The following is an 18,709-nucleotide window of genomic DNA, read 5'->3' as shown; positions in this document are numbered from 1 at the left end:
CTTAGGACATCTGAACCAACATCTACTTTGCATCCATCCACACCATCATCTAGTTTGCATAGACAAAATAGCATGTTCATCTTGACCACAACAGTGCATCATCGTCTTCAAATACATCATACTAGGTTGTACCATTCGGTCAACAAGCACAAACTGATACAACTACAACACGAACAACATTACAACACAAATTCCTACAAACAACAATGCTAAAAGAAGCATCATCTCATCTCTTCCTCTCAGCTTCTTCTTCAAACCATGATTCTTTCTTGACAACGCCATGTTTTCCTTCTTCAACTTGTGACTTTTGATCTAGCTCTGTTCTACCTCTGCGTGCAAGTCTTCAAAAGCCAGGGCAACACGCAATGGAGGAGGAGGATCAACCCACACCACCCACTCACACTCCTGTGGTAACTGATTGCACATCACATTAACCAAAAATTAGTTTTTTCATAAACAAGAACTAAAACATGCTCAAATTCACAATCTCTTACATCTAGAGGACACCCTAAAAACCGGCGGCCAGTGCTTGCCCCTCCCCAGGAAACACGGCGGGCTGGAACAAGGCCGTGACCAGGGCAACGATGCTTTGAACGATACTCCAATCCACAATAGGTGTCATCGGGAAGATAGAACTCGGAGGCGAGCTGCACAATCCCGACCCCATCAACCTAAACCAAATGGAAGGGAAGGAAGGTCAAAATTTCCCCCAAATCTCACAAACACTAGAAACCCAAGAACGAATTGGGGGTGGAGGAGCCGCACGAGCTCATGTTCACTTACCTCACCGGCCGCCTGCGAGTAGTTGGACGAGCCCGAGCTCGTCGTGCTGCGCCGCACCATCTTCTTCCTCGTCAGGCCTCGCGTCGCCTGCTCCGCTCCTCTGTTTTCTTCAGCGCAAGCTCACTAAGGACGAAAGGGTACTAAGTGTAGGACCGACAGGGGCAAAAATGTACAAAATCTAGCGCCGCTTACGGTCAAACGGCGCTGACTGGACGGAGCCGTGCCGGAAGGGCAAAAGCACAAGACAAGCAAACTGAGTTGGGCAAGACCGCGTGTTTTCCAAAAGTAGGGGCAATCCTGACGAGTGGTACCCAACTAAGGGTATAAAACCGATTATCCCTATTATGAATATGTGTATCACTACGATCGAGATTCAATAAAAATAGACCACTCGTCAAGGGTGCATGACCATAAAAGATATTACTCATATAAATAGAACAACCATTATTCTCTGATTTAAATGAATAACCGTCTCGCATCAAACAAGATCCAGATATAACGTTCATGCTCAACGCTGGCACCAAATAACAATTATTCAGGTCTAAAACTAATCCCGGCGGTAGATGTAGAGGTAGCTGAAGGAAATGTGCCCTAGAGGCAATAATAAAGTTGTTATTTATATTTCCTTATATCATGATAAATGTTTATTATTCATGCTAGAATTGTATTAACCGGAAACTTAGTACATGTGTGAATACATAGACAAACAGAGTGCCCCTAGTATGCCTCTACTTGACTAGCTTGTTTATCAAAGATGGTTATGTTTCCTAGCCATAGACATGTGTTGTCATTTGATGAGTGGGATCACATCATTAGAGAATGATGTGATGGACAAGACCCATCCATTAGCTTAGCATTATGATCGTTGAGTTTTATTGCTATTGCTTTCTTCATGACTTATACATGTTCCTCTGACTATGAGATTATGCAACTCCCGAATACCGGAGGAACACCTTGTGTGCTATCAAACGTCATAACGTAACTGGGTGATTATAAAGATGCTCTACAGGTGTCTCCAAAGGTGTTTGTTGGGATGGCATAGATCAAGATTAGGATTTGTCACTCCGATTGTCGGAGAGGTATCTCTGGGCCCTCTCGGTAATGCACATCACTATAAGCCTTGCAAGCAATGTGACTAATGAGTTAGTTACGGGATGATGCATTACGGAACGAGTAAAGAGACTTGCCGGTAACAAGATTGAACTAGGTATGGTGATACCCGACGATCGAATCTCGGGCAAGTAACATACCGATGACAAGGGGAACAACGTATGTTGTTATGCGGTTTGACTGATAAAGATCTTCGTAGAATATGTAGGAGCGAATATGAGCATCTAGGTTCCGCTATTGGTTATTGACCGGAAATGTGTCTCGGTCATGTCTACATAGTCCTCGAACCCGTAGGGTCCGCACGCTTAACGTTCGATGACGATTTGTACTATGAGTTTATGTGATTTGATGACTGAAGTTTGTTCGGAGTCCCGGATGAAATCACGGACATGACGAGGAGTCTCGAAATGGTCGAGAGGTAAAGATCGATATATTGGAAGGCTATATTCGGACATCGGAAAGGTTCCGAGTGATTCGGGTATTTTTCGGAGTACCGGAGAGTTACGGGAATTCGCCGGGGGAAGTAGTGGGCCTTAATGGACCATACGGGAAAGGAGAGAAGGGCCTCAAGAGGTGTCCGCGTGCTGCCCCATGGGCTGGTCCGAATTGGACTAGGAGGGGGTGGCGCCCCCCTCCTTCCTTCTCCCCTCTTCCTCCTTCCCTTCCTTCTCCTAGTTGGACTAGGAAACGGGGAAACCTACTCCTACTAGGAGTAGGAATCCCCCCCTTGGGCGCGCCCCTTGTGGCCGGCCCTCCTCCTCCTCCCCTCCTTTATATACGGGGGAGGGGACACCCCATAGACACACAAGTTGATCTTTAGCCATGTGCGGTGCCCCCCTCCACAGTTTTACACCTCGGTCATATCGCCGTAGTGCTTAGGCGAAGCCCTGTGCCGGTAACTTCATCATCACCATCACCATGCCATCGTGCTGACGAAACTCTCCCTCGGCCTCAACTGGATCAAGAGTTCGAGGGACGTCGCCGAGCTGAACGTGTGCAGATCGCGGAGGTGCCGTGCGTTCGGTACTTGGATCGGTTGGATCGCGAAGACGTTCGACTACATCAACCGCGTTACTAAACGGTTCCGCTTTCGGTCTACGAGGGTACATGGACACACTCTCCCTGCTCGTTGCTATACTTCTCCTAGATAGATCTTGCGTGATCGTAGGAATTTTTTTGAAATACTACGTTCCCCAACAGTAGCATGCCGACGGCGATCACATCAACCTTGGAACCATTTCCGACGCGCATCGTCACCTCGTCCTTAGCCAATCTTCGTTTAATCTGTAGCCCCTGTTTCGAGTTGCAAATATGAGCAACAAAACCAGTATCAAATACCCAGGCGCTACTACGAGCATTAGTAAGGTACACATCAATAACATGTATATCAAATATACCTTTCACTTTGCCATCCTTCTTATCTGCTAAATACTTGGGGCAGTTCCGCTTCCAGTGACCAGTCCCTTTGCAGTAGAAGCACTCAGTTTCAGGCTTAGGTCTAGACTTGGGCTTCTTCCCTTGAGTGGCAACTTGCTTTCTGTTCTTCTTGAAGTTCCCCTTCTTCCCTTTGCCCTTTTTCTTGAAACTAGTGTCTTGTTAGCCATCATCACTTGATGCTCCTTCTTGATTTCTACCTCCGCAGCCTTTAGCATCGCGAAGAGCTCGGGAATTATCTTTTCCATCCCATGCATATTATAGTACATCACGAAGCCTTTATAGCTTGGTGGTAGTGCTTGAAGAACTCTGTCAATGACACTATCATCAGGAAGATTAACTTCCAGCTGAGTCAAGTGGTTATGGTACCCAGACATTCTGAGTATGTGTTCACTGAGAGAACTATTCTCCTCCATCTTGCAACTATAGAACTTGTTGGAGACTTCATATCTCTCAACTCGGGCATTTGTTTGAAATATTAACTTGAACTCCTGGAACATCTCATATGCTCCATGACGTTCAAAACGTCTTTGAAGTCCCGATTCTAAGCCGTAAAGCATGGCACACTGAACTATCGAGTAGTCATCAGCTTTGCTCTGCCAGACGTTCATAACGTCCGGAGTTGCTCCTGCGGTGGGTCTTGCACCTAGCAGTGCTTCCAGGACGTAATTCTTCTGTGCAGCAATGAGGATAATCCTCAAGTTACAGACCTAGTCCGCGTAGTTGCTACCATCATCTTTCAACTTAGCTTTCCCTAGAGAGGCATTAAAATTCATTGGAACGGTAGCACGGCCATTGATCTACAACAACAGAGATATGCAAAAACTATCAGGACTAAGTTTATGATAAATTAAAGTTTAATTAATCATATTACTTACAAAATCCCACTTAGATAGACATCCCTCTAGTCATCTAAATGATCACGTGATCCATATCAACTAAACCATGTCCGATCATCACGTGAGATGGAGTAGTTTTCAATGGTGAACATCACTATGTTGATCATATCTACTATATGATTTATGTTCGACCTTTCGGTCTCAGTGTTCCGAGCCATATCTGCATATGCTAGGCTCGTCAAGTTTAACCCGAGTATTCTGCACGTGCAAAACTGGCTTGCACCCATTGTATGTGAACGTAGAGCTTATCACACCCGATTATCACATGATGTCTCGGCACGACGAACTGTAGCAATGGTGCATACTCAGGGCGAACACTTATACCTTGAAATTTAGTGAGAGATCCTCTTATAATGCTACCGCTGTACTAAGCAAAATAAGATGCATAAAGGATAAACATCATGCAATCAAAATATGTGACATGATACGGCCATCATCATCTTGTGCCTTTGATCTCCATCTCCAAAGCACCGCCATGATCTCCATCTTCACCGTCTTGACACCTTGATCTCCATCGTAGCGTCGTTGTCATCTCGCCAACTATTGCTTCCACGACTATCGCTACCACTTAGTGATAAAGTAAAGCAATTACATGGTGATTGCATTTCATACAATAAAGCGACAACTATAAGGCTCCTGCCAGTTGCCGATAACTTTTACAAAACATGATCATCTCATACAACAATTTATATCACATCATGTCTTGACCATATCATATCACAACATGCCCTGCAAAAACAAGTTAGACGTCCTCTACTTTGTTGTTGCAAGTTTACGTGGCTGCTACGGGATTCTATCAAGAACCGTTCTTACCTATGCATCAAAACCACAACGGTCTTTCGTCAAGTGTGCTGTTTTAACCTTCAACAAGGACCGGCCGTAGTCAAATTCGATTCAACTAAAGTTGGAGAAACAGACACCCGCCATCCACCTTTATGCAAAACAAGTTGCATGTCTGTCGGTGGAACCGGTCTCATGAACGTGGTCATGTAAGGTTGGTCCGGACTGCTTCATCCAACAATACCACCGAATCAAAATAAGACGTTGGTGGTAAGCAGTATGACTATTATCGCCCACAACTCTTTGTGTTCTACTCGTGCATATCATCTATGCATAGACCTGGCTCGGATGCCACTGTTGGGAATGTAGCATGCAATTTAAAAAAATTCCTACGCTCATGCAAGATCTATCTAGGAGATGCATAGCAATGAGAGGGGGGAGTGTGTCCACGTACCCTCGTAGACCGAAAGCGGAAGCGTTAGTTTAACGCGGTTGATGTAGTCGAACGTCTTTTCGATTCAACCGATCAAGTACCGAATGTACGGCACCTCCGAGTTCTGCACACGTTCAGCTCGATGAAGTCCCACGAACTCTTGATCCAGCAAAGTGTCGAGGGAGAGTTCTGTCAGCACGACAGTGTGGTGACGGTGATGGTGAAGTGATCCGCGTAGGGCTTCGCCTAAGCGCTACGTGAATATGACCAGAGGCGTAAACTGTGGAGGAGGGCGCCGCACACGGCTAACAATGTTTGTTGTGTGTTCTAGGCACCTCCTCCCCACACATATATATAGGTGGGAGGGGAGGGTGACAGCCATGGGGCACCCCAAGTAGGAGGAATCCTATTTGGGGGCCTCCTCCAATTCGGCCTCCCCTTTCCTTATCTCCGGAGGGGGAAAGGAAAGAGGGGAGAGGGGAAAGGAAGGGGGAATCCTATTCCCTCTATTTCCTTTCCTCCTCCCCTTTTCCTTTCTCCACTTAGGCCGACCCATATGGGGGTGCACCAGCCCCTTAGGGGCTGGTCTATCCCGCCGTTGGTCCAATGAGGCCCATATCTTTGCTGGGGGGTGCCCGGAACCCCTTCCGGTGACCTGATACGTACCTGGTACCCCTAGAACACTTCCGGTGTCCGAATACTATCATCCTATATATGAATCTTTACCTCTCGACCATTTCGAGACTCCTCTTCATGTCTGTGATCTCATCCGAGACTCCGAGCAACATTCGGTCACCAAATCACATAACTCATATAATACAAAATCGTCATCGAAACGTTAAGCGTGCGGACCCTACGGGTTTGAGAACTATATAGACATGATCGAGACACATCTCTGATCAATAACCAATAGCGGAACCTGGATGCTCATATTGGTTCCTACATATTCTACGAAGATCTTTATCGATCAAACCGCAATGACAACATACACCATTCCCTTTGTCATCGGTATGTTACTTGCCCGAGATTCGATCGTATGGTATCTTCATACCTAGTTCAATCTCGTTGCCGGCAAGTCTCTTTACTCGTTCTGTAATGCATCATCCCGCAACTAACTCATTAGTCACATTGCTTGCAAGGCTTATCATGATGTGCATTACCGAGAGGGCCCAGAGATACCTCTTCGATACTCGGAGTGACAAATCCTAATCTCGATCTATGCCAACCCAACAAACACCTTCGGAGATACCTGTAGAGCATCATTATAATCACCCAGTTACGTTGTGACGTTTGATAGCACACAAGGTATTCCTCCGGTATCCGGGAGTTGCATAATCTCATAGTCAAAGGAATATATATATATATGACATGAAGAAAGCTATAGCAATAAAACTGAACGATCATTATGCCAAGCTAACGGATGGGTCTTGTCCATCACATCATTCTCCTAATGATGTGATCCCGTTCATCAAATGACAACACATGTCTATGGTTAGGAAACTTAACCATTTTTTATTAACGAACTAGTCTAGTAGAGGCTTACTAGGGACACGGTGTTTTGTCTATGTATCCACACATGTATCAAGTTTCCGGTTAATACAATTCTAGCATGAATAATGAACATTTATCATGATATGAGGAATTATAAAATAATAACTTTATTATTGCCTCTAGGGCATATTTCCTTCACATTGGCATGCTGAATGAGGGCAAGCTCCATGTCAGATTTTATGACACGGCATTCAGTCAAGATAGGATGGAGCGTGCTTAAATCGGTGTCGAATTTCTCTATCCCCTCGAAACTGGCAGGCCTTGAGTAGTTCCCGCTGTCGGTGTTCTGTCTATAAGAGGAAGAGAAGCGGCTCTCCATGGCCGTGCACGCTGAACTGACGTCGGAGAGCCTGCGCAAGCTTGTCGACATGGAAGACCAAATCGACCTTGTACATGTCCTTGAAATAAGGCAAACAAGATGGACTGTCCGCTAAGCGAAGAATTGGTGAATTATGTACTTCAATGTATCAAAATATCGTTGAATGAAATAAAGAAGCAAAGAAATGCATTTCGGTGTCGAAAATAAAATACAAATGAATTTTTTACTCCGTTATATATAAAGGATTGGTTAGGTCCGGCGAAAACTTAGTCGAGTAAAAATACTCCACTAAAAGTTTACTTTGCTAGATCCTCCGCTATTTTTAGGGCATCGGTTCGAAATGCCCTAACATGGCCAGCGAGAGCAGCATGACCTGTGTGAATGGCATGCACAAAAACCATTCGACATTTTGTCTCAAAGAATTAAACATGAGCATTGCATGTGTTTTCTGTCTCTTTACCCAAAATCTTGGCCACCTGTAGCCCACATCGGCTCAAAACCGGCCGGAGTGGCTCGAATGATGAAAAGTATCCAGTTTTCAAAGCATGTAACAACAAGAGAGTAAAGACCCCTAGAAAAGTAAGCAGTGAATAAGTCTGACTCGAGTTAGTGAGTGAAAGACATGGCAAGAGAGCAAGTTCGACCCATGAAGGATCCGCGGGTGAAGGACTGATCTTTTAACACCAGTACTACTATGAGACTGGTACTTGACGGGTCACGAGCACAATATAGACTAAGGTTGCCCGTCACTCCCACACTTCTTTTTGAAGGCCCTCTTGTACTCGCCAAAGATGCAATGCTCGTAGAAATTCTGTTTGTGAGTGATATTTAAGAAGTCCTTTTTTGTTTCATTCCATCAAAGCAAGTTTTTTTTTAACTTATCCATGAAACCAAGTTCATCATATGCCTGAGACGCATATGCAAAATACTAATAGCATCGCAATCAGATAATACACTTAAGAAAACAAGGGCAACATTACCTAAAATTATTGTACCTCTAAGATAATTTTGCTGGTTTTGAATTGAAAAGGCGTTCCTTTTTTCTGGTAGAACCTCGTCACGAGGGAACGGTGTTCCTGCGATTTTATATAGAAGAATATAGTTGGCCCGAGTTATAAAGAAAACTATGCCCAACCACGCAATTGCTTGATTGATTAACTGATTTATATTACAATCAAAAACTTAAACAAACCAACCAACAGCTTGTGAGAGGCTCTATGTTTATCAAAGTGACCTACATTTATTCGGGGGAAAAAGTACCCTATACTTCATAAATTTATTATGGTTATCTTTATTTCTCTCAAGGGCATGGCGAATTGAAGTGCTTAGGCTTTGCTAAGGCCATTCTCTGTTGTTGTTGCACTGGAACATGAATCACGTGAATGCCAGGGCGCACCAGCCATTACCGCTTCGATTTCGCTCTCGGGGGCAGTTCGTGAGGTTCTTGCATCCTTGCGCCGTCACATACACATTACTTTCGATGCGAACACCACCAAAGCTTCGGTACATTTCTATCTTTTCCCAGTTGAAGAAGCTTGAGCAAATTGGGTCATCCCTGGCCTGCCCCAGCAAAGCGTCAATGAAATCACAGCCCGGCTCGACCGTAATAACCATGCCTTGTTTAAGTTCTCTTGTGGTCCGCAAGGATCTCAATCCCGGCTCCTCCGGCCTCTCCAAACCCTCAGGGTAGCCTCCGGGATCATGGGCGTCGATTCCAAGCAAGTGCCCAAGACCATGAGGCATGAAAACGGCACCCAACCTTCTGTCCATCATGTCACCAATATCACCACGGATGATATCTTCTTCCTTTAGAGACTCAAGTATTCTCCGCTCCGCCAGCTTGTGCATGTCGATCCATTTTACTCCAGGCCGCATATGCGATATCACATCATTATGAGCCTTGAGGACGGCATTGTACACAACTGCCTGATTTCTTGTGAATTTTCCATTGGTAGGGTATGAACATGTGATGTCAGAGGCATAGAAGTTGTATTCAGCTCCCATGTCCATCAGAGCCATGTCTCCGTCGTTCACCGTCCCATCATTTTGTCCATAATGAAGAATGGAACTGTTCTGTCCAGTGGCACATACGCATGTGTAGGAGCAACGCCGGCAGCCTTCGTGCATGGATCAAGGTTTTGGTTACCGAATGAGGCAATTTTACCGAGGGGGACGGATAAATGTGGTTACCACGGTTACCGAGAAATACCGAGAATATTTCGAGCGAATTTTATAGTTGAATTTTGAATTCAAATAAGTGAATGAACGAATATTCGAACCAGAGACCTCTCAAAACAGGAACTAGGTTGCTACCAACATGCCAGAACCAACTCTCATGGTATTAATTAGATCCTACGTACTTTACTGTAAATCGGGTGTTTAAATTTAAAAATTTCAAAAAACTGGTATTTTTTGCTCGGTATGGCGATTTACCCAGGGGTACGGAAATACGCGGTAACCATGGAAAATCTTGAAATTTCGACCGGAACCTTGGCATGGATGCATGGCAACGAAAGGTGCTCTCCAACTGATTTTCCGTCATGCCTGGCTTGATCTTCCTCATGACCTCAACGTGCGCTTCTGAGCTGACATCGTTGGCATGCTGAATGAGGGCAAGCTCCATGTCAGATTTTGTAACACGGCATTCAGTCAAGATGGGATGCAGCGTGCTTAAGTCGGTGTCGAACTTGTCCATCCCCTCGAAACTGGCAGGCCTTGAGTAGTTCCCGCTGTCGGTGTTCTGTCCGTATAAGAGGAAGAGAAGCGGCTCTCCATGGCCATGCTCACTGCATTCACATCGGAGAACCTGCGCAAGCTCGTCAACATAGAAGACAGAATCGACCTTGTACATGTCCTTGAAGTAAGGCAATTTTTTGGGTTTGCCGTTCCAAATAGCGTCGTCAGGTGAGAACCTTGGAGCGAACAAGATGGACTGTCCGGAACCAATGTCGACGGCGCCGTAGAACCCCGGCTCTCGCACCCCGAACAGATACGCGAAGTAGCTCTCCTGCCTGAAGAGCGGGACGTGGTCGGTGCAGTAACGGGTCTGCTCCTCGCCGCCCTTGAGAAGGACGATGCCGCGGAGAGGGCGGCCGGCGGCGGAGAGGTGGGCGCGGAGCGCGGCGACGAGGCGCTCGCGGTTGCCGGCGTGCACCTCCGCCATGGACTCCCCGGGTGGAGCGAGGGAGAGGGAGGAGGACTCGTTCATCTTGCACGCCTGGGCCAGGCACGTCCAACTGCTACGTCGGCGATCGAGATGGCTGCTGTGGTGCGCGTGTGCAATTTTCGATCGATGGGTGGGTTGTTGGGTGGAAGAGGACGCGGCGCCCGGCCCGAATATATATGCAGATGAGGAGGGTCGACGAGATCAATCATGGTCGAAAGGAAAACCGACTCGGAGATCAATCCGCCTGGGCCTCGTCTCCCTACTCCGTCTCGGTTGCATGGCACAGGAGCTCAGCACGCGTCGACACGTTGGTACACACGCGTCGCGGTCGCCTTTCCACGCGCAGCGTCTCAGGCCAAAGCCCCCGCCCATCGTCACTCGCCAGCAGCCACCTCACCGCCCATCCAAACCCCGCCGCCTCCCACAGCGCCGCTCCGAGTCCGGCTTCAGCCTCATCCCATGAGCATGGTCCTCGACGAGGTCGAATCCGCCGGCACGCATGGCCAGGACTGCCTCCCCCACTCTAGCAGCCCCGGCCGGTCTGCAGCTGCAGCTGGCGGCGGCGGCGGCGGCAATAACGACAGCTGGGCCCGCGAGCTGCTCCGGCGCGGATGGGGCCTGACCCGAACGGCCGCCATCGCGGGCGCCGCGGCGACGGCCGCGCCGGTCGTGGCGCCGCCGCTGCTCGTCCTCTCCGCCGCCGGCGTCGCGCTGTCCGTCCCATTCGCCGCCTACCTCGCCAGCCTCGCCGCCGCTAACCACCTCACGGGCGCGCTCCTCCGCTCCTGTCAACCGCCGCCGCAGCCGTGCCCCCAAGAATACGACGACCTGGAGCAAGAATTCCTCGACGCGTCGGAAGGGTACGGCCAAGAGGCCCCGGTGTTCGGCCATTTGGATACCGTAACAGGGCAGGGCATCGTCGAAGAGGAGGACGGCAGCGACACTTCGCTGCCCCTCTCACGGGATCCTGGCGCGCTTGCCGACGACGAGGTAGAAGGTGAATTTTCTGCCCAAGAATTTTCTGCACCATCAAAGCCACTGTTTCAGGAAGAGGATACTCTAGTTCAGAAAAGAGGAGAAGATGAATTCTCTGTGCTGAATTCAGACCAACAATTACTGCAATCAAACAATTGGAAGGAAAAAGAGGATGGCGTGTGTTCTATAAACAATGAAGAGGATGACAGAACTATGGAGGAAAACAGGCCTGCAAAGGAGACGGTGTCGCAGAGCTTCTATTTTCCTGAATTGGGTGTGCCAGCGTCCGGTGGTGACGACGACATTGTGGTCCAGGAGAAGGGAGAAGATGAGTTTTCTGTACAAAATTCAGGCCAGCAATTTCAGTCAAAGAATTTTGGTGAAAAAGAAAAGGAGGATGGGGAAATTATGGAGGAAAATAAGCCTACCAAGGAGACGGTGTCGGAAGAGGCTCCGGTGTTTGGCTATTTGGATACTGAAACAGAGCAGGCCATCATCAAAGAAGAAAACGAGAGCGACACTTCGCCGCTGCTGCCATGGGATACTGGTGTTTCCGAATCATCGGCGCCTGCGTTTGCCGACGACGAGGTGGAGGAGGTGCAAGGTGAATTTTCTGCCCAAGAATCTGGCCGTGATTCATATATGTCAAACCGTGGCAACGATACAGAGGAGCACACACCATTGGAAGGAAGGGAGTCTACTCGAAAGGAGACACTACCGAGGGGCTTTGGTGTTCCTGCATCAGCAAAGCCACTGTTTCCAGAAGAGGATAATGTGGTTCAGGAAAAGGGGAACGGCGAAGAAGCTGTACAAGTATCAGGCAAGCAACTATGTCAATCAAAGAATTGGAATGAAACAGAGGATGTCATGTATTCTCAAGAAGAAGGCAATGGTAAAACTATGGAGGAAAACAAGAATATGAAGGAGACGGTGTCGCAAGGCCTCTGTTTTCCAGAATCGCGTGTGCCAGCATCAGGCGGAGACGATGACAATGTGGTCCAGGAAAAGGGAGAAGGTAAATTTGCTGTACAGAATTCAAGCCAACAATCATTTCAGTCGAAGAATTTGAATGAAAAAGAAGAAGAGGATGGCAAAACTACAGAGGAAAACAAGTCTACCAAGGAGATGCTGTTCTATGAATCGTCTGTGCCGGCATCAGGTGATGAAGACAATGTGGTTCAGGAAAAGAGAGAAGAAGGTGATGTTTCTGTAGAGAATTCAGGCCAACCACCATTTCAATCAAAAATTTGGAATGAAAAAGAAGAGGATGACAAAAGTACAGAGGAAAACAAGTCTACCAAGGAGACGCATTCGCGAGGTTCCTATTTTCCCGAATCGAGTGTGCCAGCATCAGGTGATGAAGACAAAAAGGGAGAAGATCAATTCTCTGTACACAATTTAGGCCAACATTCACTTTTATCGGACATCGGAGATAAGAAAGAGCATGGCATAACAATGGAGAAAAAGAAGTCTGCCGAGGACATGCCACCAGCTCCAGTGTTCCATGGTGAAGACAATGTGGTTCAGAGCAAGGAAGGATTTGAAGTTGCAGTGGAGGGAGTGTTGGAAGAAGCTAATAGCAACACCAATCTTGTTATGGCCGAAGTGGTTGATTCTCAAGTGGAAATTATTGTAACTTCAGCACCTGAAAGTGAGGTGCTGCCGCCGAGCACCGATCTCGTTATGGCCGAAGTGGTTGATGTGCAAGTGGAGATCATTGCAGCTGCGGCACTAGATAGTGGGGAGATGTCACCGAGTAATCTTGTGGCTCCTGAGTTACATCCAGATATTGTTACAGGGGAAGTAAATGATGTGTATGTCGGCATTGTTGCTGCTGCGAAGCCTGAAGATGAGGTGCTGCATGAGAGTGACCTTGCAGCTTGTGCTTCAACCGCAGATCTTGGTATTGGGGAAATTTCTGATGTGCAAGTCAACGTTGTTGCTGCTGCTATGAAGCCTGAAGATGAGGTGCTGCCACTGAGTAACCTCACAGAATGTGAGTCAGAGGTGGTTGTTGAAACTGCACATGTTGGTGACATTGTAGGAATTTCTGCAACAGGACACAATGTAAAGGATTCTGGTGATGTAGACAAACAAGGCATGGAATGCTGTTTTGTCCCAGTGGCGTCTATGCATGATACTGAAGATGTAATATCCAGTGGGAGCACACCGTATTTCTCCACCATGGGCGAAGAAATCATTGACCTGTCCGATCAGTCAAGTGATGTGGGTTACACAGTGAGGAATGAAGCATTTAGGAGCAGAGTTGTTGCTGAGAACGAGGTGAGTCAATGACACGTATGTGCTTCTTACAGTTAATCAGATTATCTGTAGGCCAAAAATGGTTATAAAAATTGTTGTTATATGGTGCAACGACATGGAAACCAGGGATATGGTAAATATTCTTTTGTTTCTTCAGAGTAACATTTATGTTGGAAGCCACTGCCAGTCTGTAGGTTTTACAAATAATTGACGTTGTAAACGACCCTACCTGATTATTTATTTCTACAATTTGATAGCTCGACATGAAATGATCAGAACATGATTTAATTATATTCAAATAATTTTATGTTGCTTTACTAGTAAATGACAACCGAATTGTTCGCGTGAAACGTGGCATTTCCAGTTGGTAAAACCATAGATTCACGATCTGGTGGTATGGGGATACAGAAAGTAAGTGCCTTATGAGTTCGTACAGCATGATGATAACATCATTTCTTAAAGAGAAAATTGCACAAATACATAATATTTGGGGCTGAGGTAACACAAAACCACAACTCTTATGGGATTTTAACTTATACCCACAACTCTAGGAATAATCAGTAAAGAAAAACACACAGTCACTTAATGAGATATATGGCATGGGGGTCCCATGTTTAAGTGACTAGAGGGATGGCTCGGCTTGAGAGCTTGGCTTAAGCCGACCTGAGCTCAGCTAACTGAAAAAATTGTAAATATTAAGAAGTTGGAAAAAAATCTCAATTCTCAAAATGAGGTCAAAGTTTCAAATTTGGACAGTTTATCTAAAGAGTTGGCCTAATTTGGTCTTAAAAAATCTGAAAACCACGAAAATTCGATGCATCTTCAATTATTAATCTGGGATGTTTTCAGCCCATTTTTCCCATCCAGTTTAAAGTTTGGACAGTTTTATAAGCTTTGGCCTTTTCCTTGCCCCTAATTAGTATGTTTGAGAAGAGGTGGCACAAATACACAATATTTGGTACTGAGGTAACACAAAAAACACAATATTTGGGGCTGAGGTAACACAAAACCACAATTCTATGGGACTTTAACTAGTACCCGCAACTCCAGGACTAATTTGTATGTTTGAGAAGAGGTTGGAATTTTACTCTAGCCTTGCCCCTTCAGTTCTAGAGTTCAAATTGTATATGAATGGAAAACTAAATAAAATGCATTCCTCTGAAAAAGAACATAAAACTAAAGCATGGAATATGTGAGCATGGCCGTAGTAGGAATCATACAAGTTGTCATGTCCGGAAAGGCTAAAGTGAACAAACGCAGTCGCTCCCGGATTTCACTGGATGGATGCCTATAACACAGTTTACCACACTGAATGCACACTTGTAATGTCTAGCACAGCAGGATTTATATTTGTGCAATATTTTTTCCCGTGTCTAAGCATGATCTTCCTTGTTTCGACCAGGCTCGCTACACCGAAGAACAGTTGAGGGAACAACTCGACACGATAAGAACAATAACCGGGTACGGGGCTGTGCCTTCTTCGACACTTGAAGGCGAACTGGCAGGGCTTTACATATTCGTTGGCGTGGAGCCCCCCATTGGCTCAAGCGATACCTCTGACCGCCTGATGGCACTCAGTGCAGAACTCCGGTTCTTGAAATCGATCATCGGAGTGGACTGAATATCTTAGAAGTGAGCTCTGTCCTCCTGTATCTGTATATGCATAGTTGCAGCCGGTTCATGTCCTCTTGTGGGCTTTTAGATACATTCCTGTGTACTACCCTGATACTCCGGCATGATATCATTTGTCATATGGAAATAAGCATCTGGTGTGTGGAGAGAAATCGATGCTGTTGTAAGCTTGTGATTACTTCTCTATTTGATTTGTTATGCAGCAACTTGTCGATCCATGCTTCATCATCCCTCCAGGCAATTTCTCTCGAAATAGGCTTTCGCCCCGCTTATAGAACCTCCGGGCAATTTGGTGTCGAAAACTATTTCCTCCATTTCAAAATACTTGTCGTGGTTAAAGGGCTCCTTTTGTCTCCACGGACACCAGTGTGCTAGATAGGGTGGTTGAAGGGCTCCTTTTGTCTCCACGGACACCAGTGTGCTAGATAGGGTTTTGGTCTCCACGGGCTGGGAGGCACAAGAGGAATTGGTTTTGGTCTCCACGGGCTGGGAGGCACAAGAGGAATTCCCTCTGGCGTCACTTCGGGCTGTCACTAGGGCGGGTTTGGACCATGTCCTCTTGCTGCTCGCGCCGGGCCGCCCAGATTCCACTTTTAGAGTTTGTCGTGGTTTCAGGGCTCCTTCGGTCTCCACGGACATGAGTGTGTTAGATAGGGTTTTGGCTCCACGGACTGGGAGAGACAATTCCCTCAGTCTTCACTTCGGGTTGTCACTAGGGTGGGTTTGGACCATGTCCCCTTGTTGCTTGCGTCGGGCCGCCCAGATTCCACTTTGAGATGTTTCTGGATGCGCCAGGAGGGCTTTGCCAATGTGGTAAAAAACAAGTGGTTTGAGGCTCTCGACTCGCCTCATCGATCTATGTTGGTCTTAGACATTTGGCATCATTGTACCAAGTTGACCAGGCAATTCATGAGGGATTGGGGTGCCAATTTGGGGCAGGATCAAGGGATCTGAAAGGCAGAGCTCTTGGGGGCCATCTAGCCCATCTGTGGCCGAGCAGATACACAGGGCCTTGATCGTGAGGAATGGATGGAGCGATAATGCGATATGGTCTACAAGACAACCTCATGACGTTGTTCCAGAACATGGAAATGTATTGGCATCTTCGTGGCGGCTTAAATTGGACACCTAGAGGCGATTCCAACACGGCATGCTTCTAGGCCATTGCTAATGGTCGCGTCGAAGGTCCTCGATTGTTGTCATTTGGGACGAACCTGGTATGATTCGGGACAAGGTGGAAATCCACGCTCATGTTGATGGCTTTTTTAGAAGTCTCTTCAGCGGCCAGGAGCGAACAGGGGTCAACCTCCATGAGGATGTCTGGCCGAATGAGTTGCTGGTGTCCAAGGAGGAAAACAATGGTCTACTGGAGCCCTTCTCCGGAGGTGAGGTTGATGCGGCGATCAATTAGATGACGTCGGATTCGACCCCAAGGCCAGATGGGCTTCCCTTCCGATTCTTTATGAAATTCTGGAAAGCCGTCAAAGGGGTGGTGATGGTTATTTTCTGGGACTTCTTGTTGGGGGATGCTAGATGCTTTTAGGCTTAATTATGGTGTCTTACATTGATCCCCAAAGTAGTGGGGGCAACCAACATCCACCAGTTCTGGCCGATCACGGTTATTGACGTGATCTTCTGCATTCTGGCCAAGGTGCACACCATTAGGGCAGTGTCTGTCGTGGCTAGGATTACTCATCTGAATCAATCAGCCTTCATCAAGGGTCGGTTGATCCATGATGGGGTTCTGCCTCTTCATGAGATCATTCATGAAGTTAAGACTAGACGTCAAAAGGCGGTCTTCTTCAAAATTGATTTTCATAAAGCCTATGACACACGCTTAGTCATCACTTCCTCAAAGAATCTATGTAGCGTAAAGGCTTCAGCGATAGATGGATTACTAGAATTATGCAGCTAGGTGGTAGTGGGCACACTGCCATCAACGTTAATGGAGAGATGGGTCCATTTTTTAAGCCCTCAAGGGGTATGAGGCGGGGTGACGGGCTTTCTCCATTCTTGTTATAATCTCCTTGTTGATGGCCTCACAGACATTATGGACGCAGCTAGGCGTGCAAGTCATTTGCGAGGGATGGTGGTACACTTAATTGCATGAGGTGGAACCTCACACTTGCAGTGGTACACTTAATTGCATGAGGTGGAACCTCACACTTGCAATATGCGAACGATACCATCCTTATTGTTGAAGGTACTTCATTGGATATAATAAATTTGAAGTTCCTTCTTATAGCTTTTCAAGAGATGTCTGGGTTGATGATTAATTTTACCAAGAGTGAGGTTATGGTGATGGGTTGTTCTGATCAGGAGAGATCAGCCATCGCCAACCTTCTAAACCGCCGACTTTGGCCGTTCCCTATTTCCTACTTGGGGCTGCTCGTTAGTTACTGAATAGTTTGTATGAGGGATCTTAGACATTTGGTGGAGAGGGGGCAACACCGGGTCGATCCCTGGCAAGGAAGATTGGTCTCCAAGGTCGGAAAATCAGTTCTCATTGATTTTTAGTTCTCCCAACCACAAGACAGAAAAGAGTTGGGTTCCCTTCCCCTCCTGTGTCGCTCTCGTGAGCGACCCGGAGGGGAAACCCTAGCCGTTGGTGCAACTAGCCCTTTCCCCCTGCCTCCTCTCGCCGCGCGCCAGCTAGCGCTGACGGGCAAAGCCCTGTCAGCGTCGGCGGCGGGGTCGCTCTTCCCCTGCCCGATGGTGGCCAGCGCGTGCTGGTGAGGTCAGGCCACGACACTGTGCCGGTGGAGGGTTCGACGGCACCATGGTGGCGGCGCCTTGCGGCGGTATGAAGGGATCCATGGTGGTAATGACGTGTGCGTGGTGCAACCGGTGGCGTGGCGGCGACCACTATCGGGGTGACGCCTATTGCCCTGCGGTGGATGGTGGGCGCGGATGAGGAGGTGGGCCGCCTTGGCCGTGTGGGCAGTAGGCCGGACGTTTGCGGCTAGATTTGAAAGGTTGGCTTCGTATTAGTGTCTGGACACCTGTCCGGTGTTGGAAATATGCCCTAGAGGCAATAATAAAGTGATTATTATTATATTTCCTTGTTCATGATAATTGTTTATTATCTGTGCTATAATTGTATTAATCGGAAACTCAAATACATGTGTGGATACATAGACAACAACATGTCCCTAGTAAGCCTCTACCGGACTAGCTCGTTGATGAAAGATGGCTATGGTTTCCTAGTCATAGACATGAGTTGTCATTCGATAATGGGATCGCGTCATTAGGAGAATGATGTGATGGACAAGACCCAAACTATGAACGTAGCATATGATCGTATCAAGTTTATTGCTATAGTTCTATGCATGTCAAGTATCTGTTCCTATCATCAAGTGATGTGA

The 18,709-nt window shown here is 47.0% G+C and overlaps 2 protein-coding genes and 1 pseudogene across 2 annotated transcripts; 1 reads left to right on the top strand and 2 right to left on the bottom strand.

Moving 5' to 3' along the window:
- The window catches only part of LOC109732209 (uncharacterized), a 31,176-nt pseudogene extending 23,459 nt beyond the window's left edge, over window positions 1-7,717 (bottom strand).
- An 873-nt stretch (window positions 7,718-8,590) lies between these two features.
- Window positions 8,591-10,592, bottom strand: LOC109732210 (uncharacterized). The gene is made up of 2 exons (XM_073506668.1): window positions 9,743-10,592; window positions 8,591-9,426 (listed from the first exon to the last, which is right to left on the bottom strand). The coding sequence occupies exons 1-2, from the start codon at window positions 10,515-10,517 to the stop codon at window positions 8,684-8,686; spliced, it is 1,518 nt and encodes a 505-aa protein (XP_073362769.1). The 5' UTR covers window positions 10,518-10,592; the 3' UTR covers window positions 8,591-8,683.
- A 265-nt stretch (window positions 10,593-10,857) lies between these two features.
- On the top strand, window positions 10,858-15,550 carry LOC109732211 (uncharacterized). The gene is made up of 2 exons (XM_020291406.4): window positions 10,858-13,733; window positions 15,115-15,550. Exons 1-2 carry the CDS (start codon window positions 10,935-10,937, stop codon window positions 15,331-15,333), a joined length of 3,018 nt encoding a protein of 1,005 aa, XP_020146995.1. The 5' UTR covers window positions 10,858-10,934; the 3' UTR covers window positions 15,334-15,550.
- Window positions 15,551-18,709: the final 3,159 nt, after the last annotated feature.

Source organism: Aegilops tauschii, chromosome 1, assembly GCF_002575655.3.
Source record: "Aegilops tauschii subsp. strangulata cultivar AL8/78 chromosome 1, Aet v6.0, whole genome shotgun sequence".
Classification (NCBI taxonomy): domain Eukaryota; kingdom Viridiplantae; phylum Streptophyta; class Magnoliopsida; order Poales; family Poaceae; genus Aegilops; species Aegilops tauschii.
Note: the sequence above shows the minus strand (reverse complement) of the source record. Positions and strands in the feature narration are given on the sequence as shown.